Below are 15,753 nucleotides of genomic sequence, written 5' to 3' on the forward strand. Positions count from 1 at the left end.
TTGAGGACAGGCTGATGATATGAAATAGTGTAAGAGATGGAGAATTGGAAGAAAGTAAAGGTTCCATTCTAATAAGCTGGCAAAGTCTCAAGTAACAGTTCACGACAATACCACCCACCATCTGCTTTAGCCACATCCAGGCTGAAGATTTTTCCATTTCTTCAAAGGCATGATGTCCTTGGTCACATCCAGACACATGTCAGAAAAAAAAAAACACATTCTCCCCTGACCTTTCTAGGCAAGAAGCAAAATTGGTATTGGGTAAGGGATATCAGATAGTTTAAGGAAGTCTTTGTGCTTGTTCCTTGGTAGCAAGGAACAGAAAGGACAAAGATGATCTGATCACCCAAGGCCATCTACTGGAAGAGGGTGATCATGCATTCTATCTCAAGGGTGTCTGAAGTCTGTCCAAGTGGATATGGGACCACTTGGGCCTCCAGGTTTCCTGCTGTGCAAATGTAATATTTGCTTTTGTTTAATGAACTCAGGGAGTGTGGTGGTTTAATTCAGGTGTTCCCCATAACCTTAGGTGTTTTGGATGTTAGGTTCCCCAGATGATGGCAATTGGAAATTAAAGCTTCCAGGAGGCAGTGTATTGTTGGGGGAAGGCTTATGCATGTTATAGCCAGCTCCCCCCTAGTAGTGTTTGGCACACTCTCCTGTTCCTGTTGTCCACCTTATGATGGCCAGGGTGTGATGTCCACCCTCTGCTAATGTCGTCATTTTCCCTGACATCGTGGAGCTTCCTCTCGAGCCTGTAAGCTAAAATAAATCTCTTCTTCCTACAAGCTGCTCTTAGTTGGGTGATTTCTGCCAGCAATGTGAACTGGACTACAACAGTAAGTGGTACTGAGGAGTGGGATTGCTGCTAGACACCTGACTGTGAGGCTTGGGCACTTTGGAGCTGATTTTCAAGAGGAATGTGGAAGGATTTGGAACTTTGGCCTAAGAGACACTTTGCAGTGCTGTAAGTACAGCTTGATGGACTATTCTGGTTAGAGTTGAAAGACCTGGATGCAATAAGAACTATGGACTATGAGGTTTGGCTTATGAGGGTGAGAAAGAGCTTTGCTTAGACTGGGCTAGCAGTTTCTGTGAGAAGCTTGCTGTTATGCCCATGTCCTTTGAAGCTGTCCAGAACTGCATTGCATAGAAATGGACTGGTGTGAGCAGAGGGATATGCACAAAAAAAAAAAAAAAAATCTTTGGGCCTCAACTTCTGCCTGTTCACCTGCAAATTGTTTGAGAAATTACAACCATTGAGATTGTCCCACCTGACCTGCAATGGGACAACAGGAAGAATGTAGACTCTTTTGAAGGGGCCTGAGTGCTCAAGGAGTGTCCTGTTCTTCAATGTCTGCTTTATTCCCTCTGGATTAACAAGTTGGCACCTTACCTTGTATTGTGGAGTATAAGGAATGCAGGAAAGAGAGGGTCATTGAGTATGCAACAGTCTTGTGTTTTAGAAATGGCCATGAGTAGTGTGAAACAGGTTTGCTGGATGTCTGCATGGAGACCCCATGGGGCCATGAGTATGAACCATGGGTTGCAGTGGAAACCTAGTGGAGATTCCAGGACAATGAGATGGCTGCCAAAGAGAGCTGCTGGCCTCAAATGACATTTTCAGGACTGTGAGTAGCCTAGCTGGAGGGGTAGAATTGGAATGCCAGAGACTTGTTGCTTTTTAAGTTATCAGACTTGGAGACTTGTCACTGGCTAAAGCTGTTGGACTTGGAGCTACAGAGTTTGGTATTTGCTCTGTTTAAGTCATGGATTGCTTGAGTATTTCTTTGCTATGCCCATGCCATCTTTTGTAGTATAAATGTTTTTTTCTGTGCCATTATGGGTTTGAGGAGGGGGATGTTTTGGTATTATGGCTCAGTTAAAAGATCTTGGACTATAGGGATATATGAAAATCATTGGAATTGATAAAAACTATGGGAATTTTTAAAGTTGAATGAATGTGTTGCATTTTATAACATGTATGGTTACCAGTTTATGGGGGCTAGAGGCAGAATGTTGTGGTTTGATTCAGGTGTCTCCCATAAACTTAGGTGTTCTGGATGCTAGGTTCCCCAGCCTGATGGCAATTGGAAATTAAAGCCTCCAGGAGGCAGTGTATTATTTGGGGCAGGCTCATGGGCATTATAACCAGCTCCTCCTTTCTAGTGTTTGTCATACTCTCCTATTCCTATTGTCTACCTTATGTTGGCCAGAGGGTGATGTCCATCCTCTGCTCATGTGGTCATTTTCCCTGCCATCATGGAACTTCCCTTCAAGCCTATAAGCCAAAATAAACCTCTTTTTCTTATAAGCTGCTCTTAGTTGGGTGATTTCTGCCAGCAATGTGAACCTGACTGCAACAGGGAACATTTAACCCATTCCAACCAGGCATTCATTTCTCAATATGAAACTTCACATTTGGAATCTTTGAGTTTCATAATACATGCTCTTAAGAAAGCTGGTGGGCGGACAGTATATCACTAGTATATACATTCCCCTTTGATATAGGGTAGTCCACCAAACATCACCTAAACCAGGGCAAGGAGGGAAGGATTAGTACCCTCCATGTGGGGAAAACTCTGGACACATATATTTATCTATTATTGAAAGTTGTCTCTGTTCCTTTAAGTTTCTGTAGGATAAAATCAGACATGTATTAAAGAGTTAGGGGAGAAGTTGTCTTATTTATTTATATGAATCACCAAATCTCCTTTTCTTTATCCTATACTGCATGTAGTGGTTTCAATCAGATGCCTCCCCCTGACCCAATGTGTTCTAAATGCTTGGTTCTCATCTAATGGCAATTTGGAACGAGCCCTGCTGGAGGTGTGTTGTTGAGGGTGGGCTTAGGTTTGTTATGGCTAACTCCTTTCCAGAGCTTGGCTCACTCTCTTGTTGCTATTTTCTACCTGCTGTCACAAGGAGCGATGCCAGCCTCTACTTATGCCATGCTTTCCCCTGCCATCCTGAAGCTTCCCCTTGAAACTATAAGGCAAAATAATCTCTTTTCTACCATCAGCTGTTTTGGGCTGGGTGTTTTGTGCCAGCAAGATAAAGGTAACTGCAATACCAAGGAAATTTATTACATTTTTCTGAGCATTCTGACAAGTTCTTGGTTAAAAATGATAAGGAATCAGTTCACGAAGAAAGTTTATAAGCAAAACCATAAAAATCAAAAAGAGAATAGAAAACACTCCACCAAAATATGGTGCAATAGGTGAAGGGGTGAGTCTAAGATATCTGAGTCTTAACTTCAGGGCTTTCTCTGAAGCGCTTTGCACATCGCACTGGCCTGCTTTCTCCTCTGTAGGCGTTTCTTTGTAAGTGGCTTCACCCAAGTGTCCAGCCTTCTCTGCTGTTCACATGGTGCTGTCACTGATAAACAGCACCACAATGTGTCTCTCCCAAACTGGTTCACTATGTCCTTTATACAGGTTTTTATCAGCACCTGGTCTCACAGCTGGTAATGTTAGGCAGGAAACTACAGTGGAGTCTTGGCTAGGAGAACTCTTAACATTGACTTAGGAGTTGGGAATGGAGGCCCTCTACATGGTTTTTAATTAAGGAAGCATAAGACATCAGAACATGGGAAGTCTTTCTTGTTTTCCCAAGAACAAGAGTGAAGGAAACCAAGTAAATTCTTTTCTAAATCTTAAATGACAAGTCCAGTAATGAAGACTTGGCAGAATTAGCATTAATTAGTTTTTGTTTTTATCTTTGAACATGACAAGAAAATAATCACCTTTAAAGTTATAGCTTTCTTAGATCACAGCAGATCAATTTCAGCAAACAGAATTTTCATGAGACATGGTGACATAAACTAACTTTTCAACTTATTTTATAGAAGTTATGTGAAAGCCAGGCATGATGGTGCATGCCTTTAATCCCAGTACTTGGGAAGCAGGGATAGAAGGATTACAGAGAGTTTAAGGCTACTCTGAGGCTACATAGTGAATTCCAGGTCAGCCTGAGCTAGAGTGAGATCCTATGAAAAGAAAAAAAAAAAAAGATATGTGAGAAACTAAGATTACTTGCTCACATGTTTTGAAACTATAAACCTTAGTTAAACTTGGTTGCTCTTTGCATTTTAAAACATCTCCTCACTCATTTTTTTCTTGTTTAACAAAAGTGTTTTCATAAAAGTGCATTCTAGCAAGATTCTAACAGAGATTTAGTGAATTTTACAGTCAGAAACTCTTATACTTTTATACTCTTTATAGAGACAAAGGTCTCAATATCATAACTCTATAACTGTAGTCTTGAACATAAAAAACTATATAATCTCCCATTTAATTATATTAAAGTATGGAGTCAGGAAAGAAAAGAGCCAAGGTCCAGGGAAGAGGAACATGTTTCCTGGATTCTGAGCATCAAAGTATTATAGGAATTGATATTCAAAATTCAATAAAGAACAAGAGGTCCCCAACTTTAAAGGCTACTGTGGTGAGTCCTTAGTGGGTTCCAAAAGCCAGGAAGCACAGATTATTTGTTACAAGTGAAGTTTTCCCTCCCCCCCACTGACCAGGTCATCAGATATCTTATTAAAGGATAGTGTTATGTAGGGAATCTGAAGGTTAGATGGGCTAAGAAAGGGCTGAATTGTAAATGGTGGGTATTTGGCTCCTACTCCTGAAAAGCCAGGGATATGTAGGAGAATAAAAGGGACAGGACTCTGGCAGAAAGCTATGTAAAATTCTTTAGTTCTAAGTGTATTGGTCTGTTTCCATAAATATTTGCAAAGTTTTCCCATTTCCCTTATCTCTTAGAGGAAACTTTAGAGAAGAGGAAAGCTTATGAGGAAAGAGAGTGATTGCTCAGAAGGGGAAAAGACTGTACAAAGCCCTAAATAAATAAATAAATAAATAAATATTGATCTGCTTTTAAACCTGTGTTCTGTGGTACAGGAGAGTGTCATCTTTAATTGGTGTCTCTTAATCCATGTTATTATGAGAAAAGTAGCAAAGAAAACTTCAGGACATCATTTGGGCTCTATCTTGTTTTTTTTTTTTTTTTTTTTCTATCTTGGTTTTAAACAAAGGAAATTTGTGAGCACTTCTGTTTGAAGCCACCTTGTTTGAAGAAGAAAATGCATAAGCTTACAGAAAACACACCTAGCAGAGCCCCCTTTCTTTATTTCCCCCTTTCTGCATCTCGGTGCTTGTGACATCTGTTACACTCTTATAGTTTACTAGTTGGCCAAGTTGTGGAGCAGAAAAAGATGAAGAGTTTTCTCCAAAATATTTTCATTTATTTATTTGAACAAGAGACACACACAGACAAAGACAGAGAGAGAGATTGAGTGTGGGTGTGCCAGAGCCTCCAGTCACTGCAAACAAATCCCAGATGCATGCATCACTTTGTATATCTGGCTTCATGTGGGTACTGGGGAAATTGTAGAGGTTCCTTTTGTCGTGGTCCTGCTGGTGGCTCCTCGTTCCTAGGTTATCACATAAGCTTGGATGGTAATAGCCAGCATGATTTTGCCTTTTGTTTCTATTTTTTCTTCATCTGTCCTTTATGTTTTTCTCAATTTTTTCTAGGTTTTAATCTTTTGCAACTTTTTAGCTCCATCTGGCCAACTATTAGTTCTAAAGTGTAATTTTCAACAACCTTGGTCTTAATGGTTCACTTATATTTAAAAGAAGCCTACACATTCAGTCTTCACAGGACACAATTTTTTGGCCAAAGAAACAAACTATTAGTGAAAGAATGGGTTCAGATGATGCAAAAGTATTTTATTATCTGTTCTTTCTTTTATTATCTGTTCTTTCTTCCCCACTGGGTTCTGTTCCCCTTCCCACAACATTAAAGCATAAGCCCCACAGAGCTATCTGGAGGAATTTTGTCATTTGTCTTTGATCTTCCTTGGGCCCCTTCCTGAAGAGCAAACCTGATTTCCCATCCCTGTTTTATAGTGGTGGTGCCCTGTGAGCTGATTATTACTCAACCCTCATTACTGGAAGATTTTTGTGTTCTACCCAAATCAGTCATACTCGCACAACTGCCAGGATGTTCCAACCACCAAGGCAGTACTTTGAACTCAATTTTATCTCTCTTGGTCCATGAATGGACTCACCTGGTCACTGTCATACTTAGTATAAGGCCTTCTTCCCCCATATTACCATTTCACTTTGATTATGGTCTTCTCTTGATTCTATGGCTGACAGCTGGTTGCAAACCTAAGGTCACTGCCATGATGCAACAGGGTGCACCTCCCCTGGCTGAGGATTAGTCCCCAATGATGACCACTAGGCAATGTTTCCTTCATCTGCAGAAGGGTGCAAGGTGGTTTTTTTGTTTATTTGTTTTCAGAGTTCAGGCAAGGAAGTACACAGTATGAGGTCTATGGGAGGTTTTACATTCCCTAATGCAGGCAGTGTCCTGCGTATTACTCTGAGTCAGAGGTTTAGCCTCACAAGATTGACTAAAATATGAAAGTAATGCAGTTTTTCTTGGAAAATTAAAGAAATAGAAGATTTAGGGACCTTTTTCCAGATGCAAAAATAAAAGCTTTGCCTTCAAGGATTGTTGACTATTCCAGTCTCAAGGAATGCTGGCTCAGGAAACAGGGATTCCCACAGAATGGAGTTCTTCCTGAATTGAATTTCTCTATCTTTTTAAGCCTTTGACAGAAAAAGGACACCATGTCCCTCTCATATTTCTCATATAAAGAAGCAGGAACAGTCACATGGAAGCCATGGATTCAGAGAGCTGTGCAAAACTTATAACGTAATGACACCACTGATGCTTTACAGGCAGATTCTAACTTCTTAATATAATTGTTCCACTTTTAAAAAGCCTGCAATGACTCCAACATAGGAGTTTAAAACATTTGCTCATTCTTCATTTGGACAGTATCCATGGTCTTCGACATAATGGAAAGCAGGCCCATCTTGCTTTGAACTTGAGAACAGTCCACTAGATTCTGGGTACTCAGTGCAGCCAGCTGAACTGTTTTCTGGAACATCTCTCCTTCTAGGGCACTAGCCATACTAAAAGCCCCTGAACATGGTAGAAAAGGTTGTCATTCATAGACAAAACAAGTAGCAACTTCAACAATGCACAGATGTGAGTCATTTTGTATGTGTGTAAGACGTGGGCCTATATGTATACACGTGCATCTGTACCCCAGTGGTTGATTTTGTTTGTCCTTCTTCATTTGCTCCCCACCATATTTTTTTTTCAACCAGTAACTGCTCACTGCTCACTACATCTAGACAACAAGGACCAAGAATCTTACTCTCTGTCTCCCTAGGGCTGTGACTATAGCACATACCACCCTGTTTGCCTTTTATGTGGATACAAGGGAACCCAAATCAGTCCCTCATGATTTTCAGGCAAGCACTTTAACCACAGAGCCATCTCTCCTACCCCACACAGCTGACTACATTTATCAAATAAAGAACTCCATGTCACACCGCAGTTGACAGAACACAGTTATCAACTTCTCCTTAGCTTTCCTGTGTGTCAATGTAATACTGCCATACCTGCTTCTTCACAGAAGTCACATTGCCTTTCTCTCTCTCCAGTCCAGAGACATGGGTAGGTCAGGAGTCAAAGGTTTTAGAATATTCTCCTTATAGCAGATCTATTTTTGAAGGCCATTCACTTTTTCACTGAATTCTGTACTGGTCTTTAGGAAAAACATTAAAAAATATTAAAAGCAAGATACTTGTAGAGATCTGAAGAGAGGAAGCACAGAATTAAGCAATCCACATCACACTCACCAGGTCACCAAAGGCGTTCATCTCCATGGTGTAGCTATGCTTCCCCTCACTGAATTCTTTATTGTGTAGCTCAATTTTTCGCATATTCTCCTGCCATACTGCTCTTTTGTGTTCCTCTTCACTCTAGAAATAATTATAATGGATTGTCATCTTATACTTTGGTAAATGAGTCATTTTGTCATGTGCTCAAAGCACATATTTTCATGTATGTGTGTGTATGTGTGATGTGGGGCGGGGGGCATGTGCACATCTGTATGCAGATGCATACACTTGAGGTGCACATGTGTGGAGGTCAGACAAGAATTTCTGTGTGTTGTTTCTTTGAGACAAAGAGCTTTCTCTTTCTCTCTCTCTATTAGACTGACTGACCAGTGAGCTCCAGTGATAATTTTGCCCTGTCCCAACGAAACTATGTTTACAGGCATGTGTGGCCATGTATCATTTTCTTTACATGGGTGTGCTGAGGTCATCTTAGGCCTTCATGCTTGCATAGCAAACACTCTTACATGCTAAGTTATATCACCAGCCCCTCACTATGCATTTCTTTAGGCTATTGTGTAGGATGGGCTTCTATCACACCCATTATTGCCATGCACTCTCCACAGAAAAGGACCATTCTCTCTGGGGTCCCATCAAACAATGTCCATGTTACCAACCAGAGTGTATGTTTTCCCATGTTGTGTCTTCCATTTAAGCCACTGAGCATCAAGACTGGGATCAAATGTTGGAGAAGCTGAGGCCATTCTGAAACAAATAGAGCCAGGAAAAGAAAGATTTACATCTCAGAAATTTTGAGAGGGAATAGAAACAATAGTCTGACTATATAAACTCTTCTAAAATAGCTTCTTACACATTTCTGAGAAACTGGGGCCACTATTACAGAATTAAATTATTTAAGTGATTCCTCTAAATATTTATCTACGACTGTGGAAAAGATTAAGGGTGTTCAATTGAGATACTTGTTCAGAGCACCAAAATGAAGGGTGGTTGCTCAGGGTTCTAACAAGGAAAACCGGGTGAGCAATGCAAACTTACCTATGATGATGTTCTGTTACCCTGTTCTTCAGAACCTCAAAGTTGGAGCTAAGGACTTAGAACAATGATCGCTTGGGATTTGTACCAATTGTACTGTGGTCACCTAAGCAAAAGTTCTCTAATGTGACATCAGGAACAAAGGGAACACTGAGTTATATTCACCTTATACATACTTCTTGCCTAACTTACAACAGGAAATGGGCAATGTTTTGGAATTTCCTCTTCTTAGAACATATGGGATAAATAACAGCAGTTAGCCCTCTGTTTGACACTTGGAACTATGCTTTCAAAATCCTCACTCCATGGGAAAAGGGGAATGTGGTCAAGACCTATTAAGCCAGAACCACCAGTGTAGGTACATTGGGAGAACAGGTCACACCTACAGTTCTAGTCTCAGGCTTTGACCAGTGCCAAACCCCCACCCCCACCCTATGCAACACACCATATAGGGCTTGAGAAAGAACATGCCACCAGATTCTCCTCTCTATACACACCAGCTGAGACCAGAGAATTTTTGTAAGAGGCAGATCCCTGTAGACAATAAAAGTGATGGGCATGGTAACTAGTGTACAGCAAGCCAGCTGAACTCTCCCTGTGGCCAGGTTGAGACTTATACTCACTGTGACCCTCAACAATCTGGGATCACTGAGTGGTTTGGGTCTCTCCTTGGATTCCCCATCTGCCCTCCTACCTTTCCCCACACCAGAGATGCTGAGGTTAAGGACATGTTAGAACTCTCTGCAAGGCTTGCCTTCCTGCTCTGGTGGTCTCACCCGGTCACTTCTCAAGTCTTAGTTGCAAGTCTGTCATGGCAGGGCCAGGGGTCCTTACCTTGTTTATTTTCCGCTGTCAAGGGCGAGTCCACACATTACACTCTTAAGAGGTTGCTGAGATCCAGAAGCTGGCCTAGCTGTAACTCTCTCGATTTTTAAACCATGTCTCTAATTTGATGGCCCCACCTATCAATCCTGCACTCCTTGGAATTCACTGTCAGTGACTGGACTCGTCCCTCAGGCTATTGCTGATACTGTGTCACATTCTGTCCTAGGGAAGGTGGTTGTGAGCTGTCACTGTGGCCTGAGGATTGGTGAGAAGGGTGTCTCTATCAACAGAAGGTTAGAACCAGTCTTGATCTAGCCTCACAGCACAAAGTATCAGTCCATAGTGCTGGGTGAGTGGTATTGGAAAAACAATTTTCCAGCTAACCTTGTGTGAGAATTTTTATCCAACCTGGACTTTCCTTTAGAACTTATCTTTTCTTGATATCCACTCTAGAGTTCTGTGAAGCAGTATAGTCTATTGCAGTGGTTTATGTTTATTGCACAGCTAAGATGAGACCCAGTGGGAATGCAGACCCCAGGGTTTACAACTGTCAAGGAGTAATGAGTCTCATAGGGGTCTTTAGAAGAAAGTGATCCCTGTACAGGGAGGGATGATAAAGACCAAACCTTCTGAGGAAAAGGAGCAGAATGGGGTGAGGGGTCTCCTGAGACAGCTTGGCACTTATAATGCCTGTTCTCCTGTTTCTTCATTCTGGGAGTCTTCCTCTTTCTACCTTTTTAGTGAAACCAACAGATCAGAGTTATTTTTTTGTGTACACTTGATGAATAAATTGAGATTTTATGGCTGAAATCACTGGAAATTGCTTTAATTTCCTTCTCTACATTTTATAATGTGTTTTCCTTAGTCTCTATTTTAAGACATAACTTCAGAAATTTACCTTCATGTACTTTGATACCTAGAAGAAAAAGTGAATTGGAAAATGTTTCAAAAGAAAGTAGATATAAATATATATAGTTATAAATAAATAGCATGTAGATATGTTTTGAATACTGTTTCACAAGGCAAGCACTGTTTGACTAATTTGGTCATGTTATTATGTCTATAATATAATCATGTAGAAAGTGTAAGAAACTAGCATTAAAGCAAAATTTAAAATATCTTGAAAATTTTTTAATTATTTAAACATTATACAATTAACCAATTTAAAAATTTTTAGCCCTCAGGCTTAAAAGGTTTTTTTTTTTAAATAATGATCACTAATATAGATGACTTATACCTCCTTGATACAAATATCAAAAGAGGTCTTAACTTTATAAGAACTAATGAAAGTATGTCAAGCTAAAAAAGCTAAAAGCTTTTAATAATCTTGATAATTTATTATTGATTTTTATGGGTACAATGAAACTTTGTATAGTTAGACTCAATTTTTAGTGATTAGAATAAGTTCTCTATCAAATAAATAAAGGTTTTATCCAATGGGAAAACATATAAGAGCAGAACAATATTTAAAAAACTTATTGTAAGTGGAAAAACAGATGTTCTATTAAACAAATGAAAGCTTTACCTAACAGAAAACATAAAGTTAGCATTTGGATATGTCTTACTCATAAGTTTTAAGTATCTCATTTAATAAAAGATAAGCATGAAATTCTTATTTGTAAACCATTTAGTAAAAAAAAGTAGAATATTATTGAGATCTATTGTTATAAACAGAGAACCAAGCCGGGCGTGGTGGCTCACACCTTTAATCCCAGCACTTGGGAGGCAGAAGTAGGAGGATTGCCATGCGTTCAAGGCCACCCTGAGATGACAGAGTTAATTCCAGGTCAGCCTGGACCAGAGTGAGACCCTACCTCGAAAAAACAAAAAAAACAAAACGAACAAAAAAACAGAGAACCAGGCATTTTGCAAACATTAGGAGCAGAATCATATTTAATAAAATTTGAATTGATATTAGAAATTTAATAATCTTCAATAAAATACTCATGCTATCTTTTTTGTTTAATTCTAATATCTCTTAATTAAAAATTTAATAAACTTTTATTTAACCCTTTAATTTAAAAGCACATGTCATATTTTTATATCTCTATTTAGGACCAATCCTTTGGTTAGGAGAAAGTGGCTCCTTCCTCTCTAATGTTCCCATGGAGAAAGAAGATTGGATCTGTCTTTCTTCTAATGACCTCTAAGCCTAATGGCTATCTATACATCTATCATTCCCTCCTTCAAGGGATGAGACCCTAAATTCTTTTAGGAGATGGATGTTGGCTCAATTTAGCTTCTTTAGAATAAATGAAGACAAAGAAGGGGTTTTAGGTCTCTACACTTAATGAATTTTAGACCTTGAAGGAATATGTAAAGAGGCCCAGATTGATGAAGTTAGACTTGTCATAGGACCCTCTGGAATGGATGGATAGCACTGTAAAGATGTCCCAGGTTTTTACAAAATATTGAAAATATCAGTTATATTACTCATTTATTTATGACATTTATATCACATTTAGATAAAGTTTAGACAAACAAAAACCAAATAGTTAAATAAGTCTTGATTGTGTTAAAAAGTAGCTAAAAACTTAATAGAAATAATAAGAAACCTAAATATAGCTTATTTTAACCTTGAGATCGTGAGACATGGCCTCATAAACAAATTTACCAAGTTATTATAAAGAGTTGAGTCTGAATTAGAAAATAGAGTGAACCAAACTTTTATGTTAATCTGTTTTATCATAGGTATTTCAATCCTTCTTTAGTTTAAACTTTACAACCTTTTCATATTAATTCTCAAACTTTTTATAACACATATTAACATTTTAGTTTTATCTCAATTAAATTAGTGATTTATTTGTAAGCCGAGAGAGACAGACAGAAAGAAGGGGCACACCAGGGCTTCTAGCAGCTGCAAAAAAACTCCATGTGCCACTTTGTCCATCTGGCTTTATATAGGTATTGGAAAATTGAACCTGGGTCATTAAGTTTTATAGGAAAGTGCCTTAATCACTTAACCATCTCCCCAGCTCCCATTTACCTTTATTTTTATTTAGAACAATATTTTAACTTACAAAGTTCTCTCTGATATGAAATATGCCCCTCTATTTTAACCTTTTAAGCTGAAAACACATTTATATTTATAATTTTATCTCTTCATTTTTTTTATGCTAGGGTCTCACTCCAGCCCAGGCTGACATGGAATTCACTATGTAGTCCAAGGCTGGCCATGAGTTCACAATGATGTGCCTATCTCTGAATGCTACTGTTTTCTGGGATTAGCTCTTCTGTAATCTCTGCTATGAAAAGGCAATTAATTAACACAAAGATCCCCAATAAACATATGAAATTAAGATTTTATATTTTGTACTTGTCATATCAGTCCTAAAAAGGAAATCCATTGTAATCAATCTAATTAAAGGACTTTATGTAAATTATTTAGAGGTATTTTGCTATCTTACTTTTATTACCTATGGCCATTAAAAATGAAGTAGAGTTATTGTCAGATATGTTTTGGAAGGAAATTGTCATTGCAATCTATCTATCTAGGGCTTGAGAGATAGTTCAACAGTTTAAGGCACTTGCTGGAAAAGCCTGATGGCCTGGGTCCAGTTTCCCAGTACCCACATAAAGCCAGATGCACAAAGTGGTACATGCATCTGAAGTTCATTTGTAATGGCAGGAGGCCCTGGCACACCCATAATCACTCTTTGTCTGTTTTTTTCTCTCCCTTCCTCAAATAGACAAATTAATAAATAAAATATTTTAAAAATCTAGGCATCTAACATTACTCTCTATAGCCTGATGAAACTCCTGTCTTAAGGCTCTAATGAATATCTATCAATCACAGAAGTAAAATTTAAGGCTTCATGAAATATTTAGCAAATCTAAAAATAAAATTTTATAGGATTTAAGAAGTTAAGAGTATTTAGCTTTATGAATATATGTTTATAATGCCTTTTAATATATCAGAACATTCATATCTATACAAGCTAACACATTAAATTAATATACCAAAATATATTAAAAACAAAAATTAAACTAATGAAAAATTGAAGTATGTAATATATATATATATATATATATATATATATATATATATATATATATATATAATTTTATGTTCCCTTTTCTCTCCTTTTCTGCCAACATACAAAAACATCATGAACACAAATGACATAAATTGACATAAATACATAAGTTTTAGTCCACCCCAAGGAAATAAATTAAGTGGAAAGTTTATATCCTTTCTCTTTGACATGTAAGAAAGACTCATTAACACAGAAGATCAAATTGAGTTATTCAAACACAAGCTGTTATGTCTACAGCAGATAATTATCCCTCTTTTTTTTTTTTTTTTTTTTGAGGTAGGGTCTCACTCTAGCTCAGGCTGACCTGGAATTCACTATGTAGTCTCAGGGTGGCCTCGAACTCATGGCAATCTTCCTGCCTCTGTCTCCCAAGTGTTGCCAGTTTGTTTTTAAGAACTAAACAGTAAATAGAGAGAAGTCCTTACAGATGGAAATGTATTTTACACATTATTTTAGTGAGAGATTTTTATTTTTTGATTAAAATTATCTATTTTGGCCTTGAAAGTTAGGGAAACTCCTTCTTCACTTTTTTTCTTCTTGGTTTTCCAAGGTAGGGTTTTGCTCTCGAATTCACTATGTAGTCTCAGGGTGGCCTTGAATTCATGGTAATTCTACCTCTTGTCTCTCAAGTGCTGGGATTAAAGGCATGCCCCACCATACCTGGCTTGAAACTCCTCCTTTAAAATATTATGTAGCAAAGATGCAAACTTAAAGATGGGTCAGGCTCATAAGGAGAAAGCCTAGCTAGCAATTTAAGTACTAAGATGGTTCTCAGAGTTTCCTCTAAGTGAGGCTGGAAGGCAGACAGGAAGGACAGTTAGAGAGTCTCTTTGCCTCAGGTTATTGCTACTTGCTGAGGCATAGTGAAGGAGGTCTATGGTCACTTCCTTAGGCTCAGGCAAGTTGAGTGACTAATAGGAACTATTTACTGGGAAAAAGAAAAGGTATTTCCTTAAGGTGGGAGACCTGAGTCAGACAGCAGAGCTGACAGGGATTGGGAAAAGATTACAGGTCTCCTTTCTCATGAGTTCATCTCATATTCTGTCCTACTCAATCCCACAATGCCAGATCCACTATGCCATTGTAAGGAAAACGAGGTTCTGTGTCTACCACTGTCTGCAATAACATCAAGAGCTATTTTTCTGAGAATTGAACCCCTGAAGATTTCAACAAGTGTCAAAGCACATAAACATATCGGTTATATGCTGCAAATAATGATTGCCCCATGTTATCAACTGCAAAATCCTGAGGAACGGGGGGAGGGGGGCGGTGGGGGGAGGTCCTTAACTTATGGTCTGCTGTGGAGCTCCCATTTACTTTTCAGTTTCTGCAGTTTCTGTGTCCTCATTCACTTTCATGGTCCCTGTTCCAGGCTCCACTTGTGGGTATAAAATCTGAAGGAGGACTAGGGGATTCCATTGGATCAAGTCTCAAGTGACTTTACTAATAGCATTTTTAATTTTTAAATTTTGAAGCAAACCCAACAGAATAGCCTTTTTCATATAAGAAAGTGAGAGTGTGTGTATGTGTGTGTATGAGAGAGAGACAGACAGACAGAGAAAGATAGATAATTGGTGTGCCAAAGCCTCCAGCCGCTGTAATTGAACTCCAGATGCATACACCACATAGTGCACATGTGTGACCTTGCATCACCTTATGTCTGGCTTATGTGTGTGGCACCTGGAGAGTCAAAGATGGGTCCTTAGGCTTCACAGGCAGGAACTTTAACTGTTAAGCCATTTCTCTAGCCCTAATCATGGCTTTTATTGAGAGTTTAAGGTAGTAAAAGTTATTACATTTATGATTCTTGACATAGGGGAAATCATTAGTTAGTGACACAGATTTTTTTTTTTTTTTTTGCAGGAGCTTTTGAGTGCCTTGTGTCCTAGGATCTCACACCCAAGGCACATAGATTTCTCCATAGCCTTCCTCAGGAGTAGGCTATGTAAATATTAATCTATTATAGATGAGTATAATATCCACAGTGAACAAGCATTTACTCTACCAGATAAGGCTCTGACAACAGTAAATAAATCATTATGCCCAAATGTACGTTAGCAACCAAATAAGTCTGTTAGAGTTTGTTGCAGACCAGTTAGAATTTCTGGTAGAAATCACCCAACCAAGAG

The 15,753-nt window shown here is 38.6% G+C and overlaps 1 protein-coding gene across 1 annotated transcript in view; it reads right to left on the minus strand.

Annotated features, from left to right (window-relative positions):
* Positions 1-14,982, minus strand: part of LOC101599752 (procathepsin L-like) — a 70,384-nt gene extending 55,402 nt beyond the window's left edge. The window contains exons 1-3 of the mRNA XM_012948367.2: positions 14,942-14,982; positions 8,387-8,474; positions 7,731-7,853 (exon numbers count right to left, since the gene is read on the minus strand). Of these exons, the coding sequence (XP_012803821.2) occupies positions 7,731-7,853; positions 8,387-8,474; positions 14,942-14,982 (252 nt within the window). The remainder of the gene's footprint in view (positions 1-7,730; positions 7,854-8,386; positions 8,475-14,941) is intronic.
* Between the last annotated feature and the right edge of the window lie 771 nt (positions 14,983-15,753).

The sequence above is a fragment of the Jaculus jaculus genome, chromosome 2, assembly GCF_020740685.1.
Source record: "Jaculus jaculus isolate mJacJac1 chromosome 2, mJacJac1.mat.Y.cur, whole genome shotgun sequence".
In the NCBI taxonomy this organism is placed as follows: Eukaryota; Metazoa; Chordata; class Mammalia; order Rodentia; family Dipodidae; genus Jaculus; species Jaculus jaculus.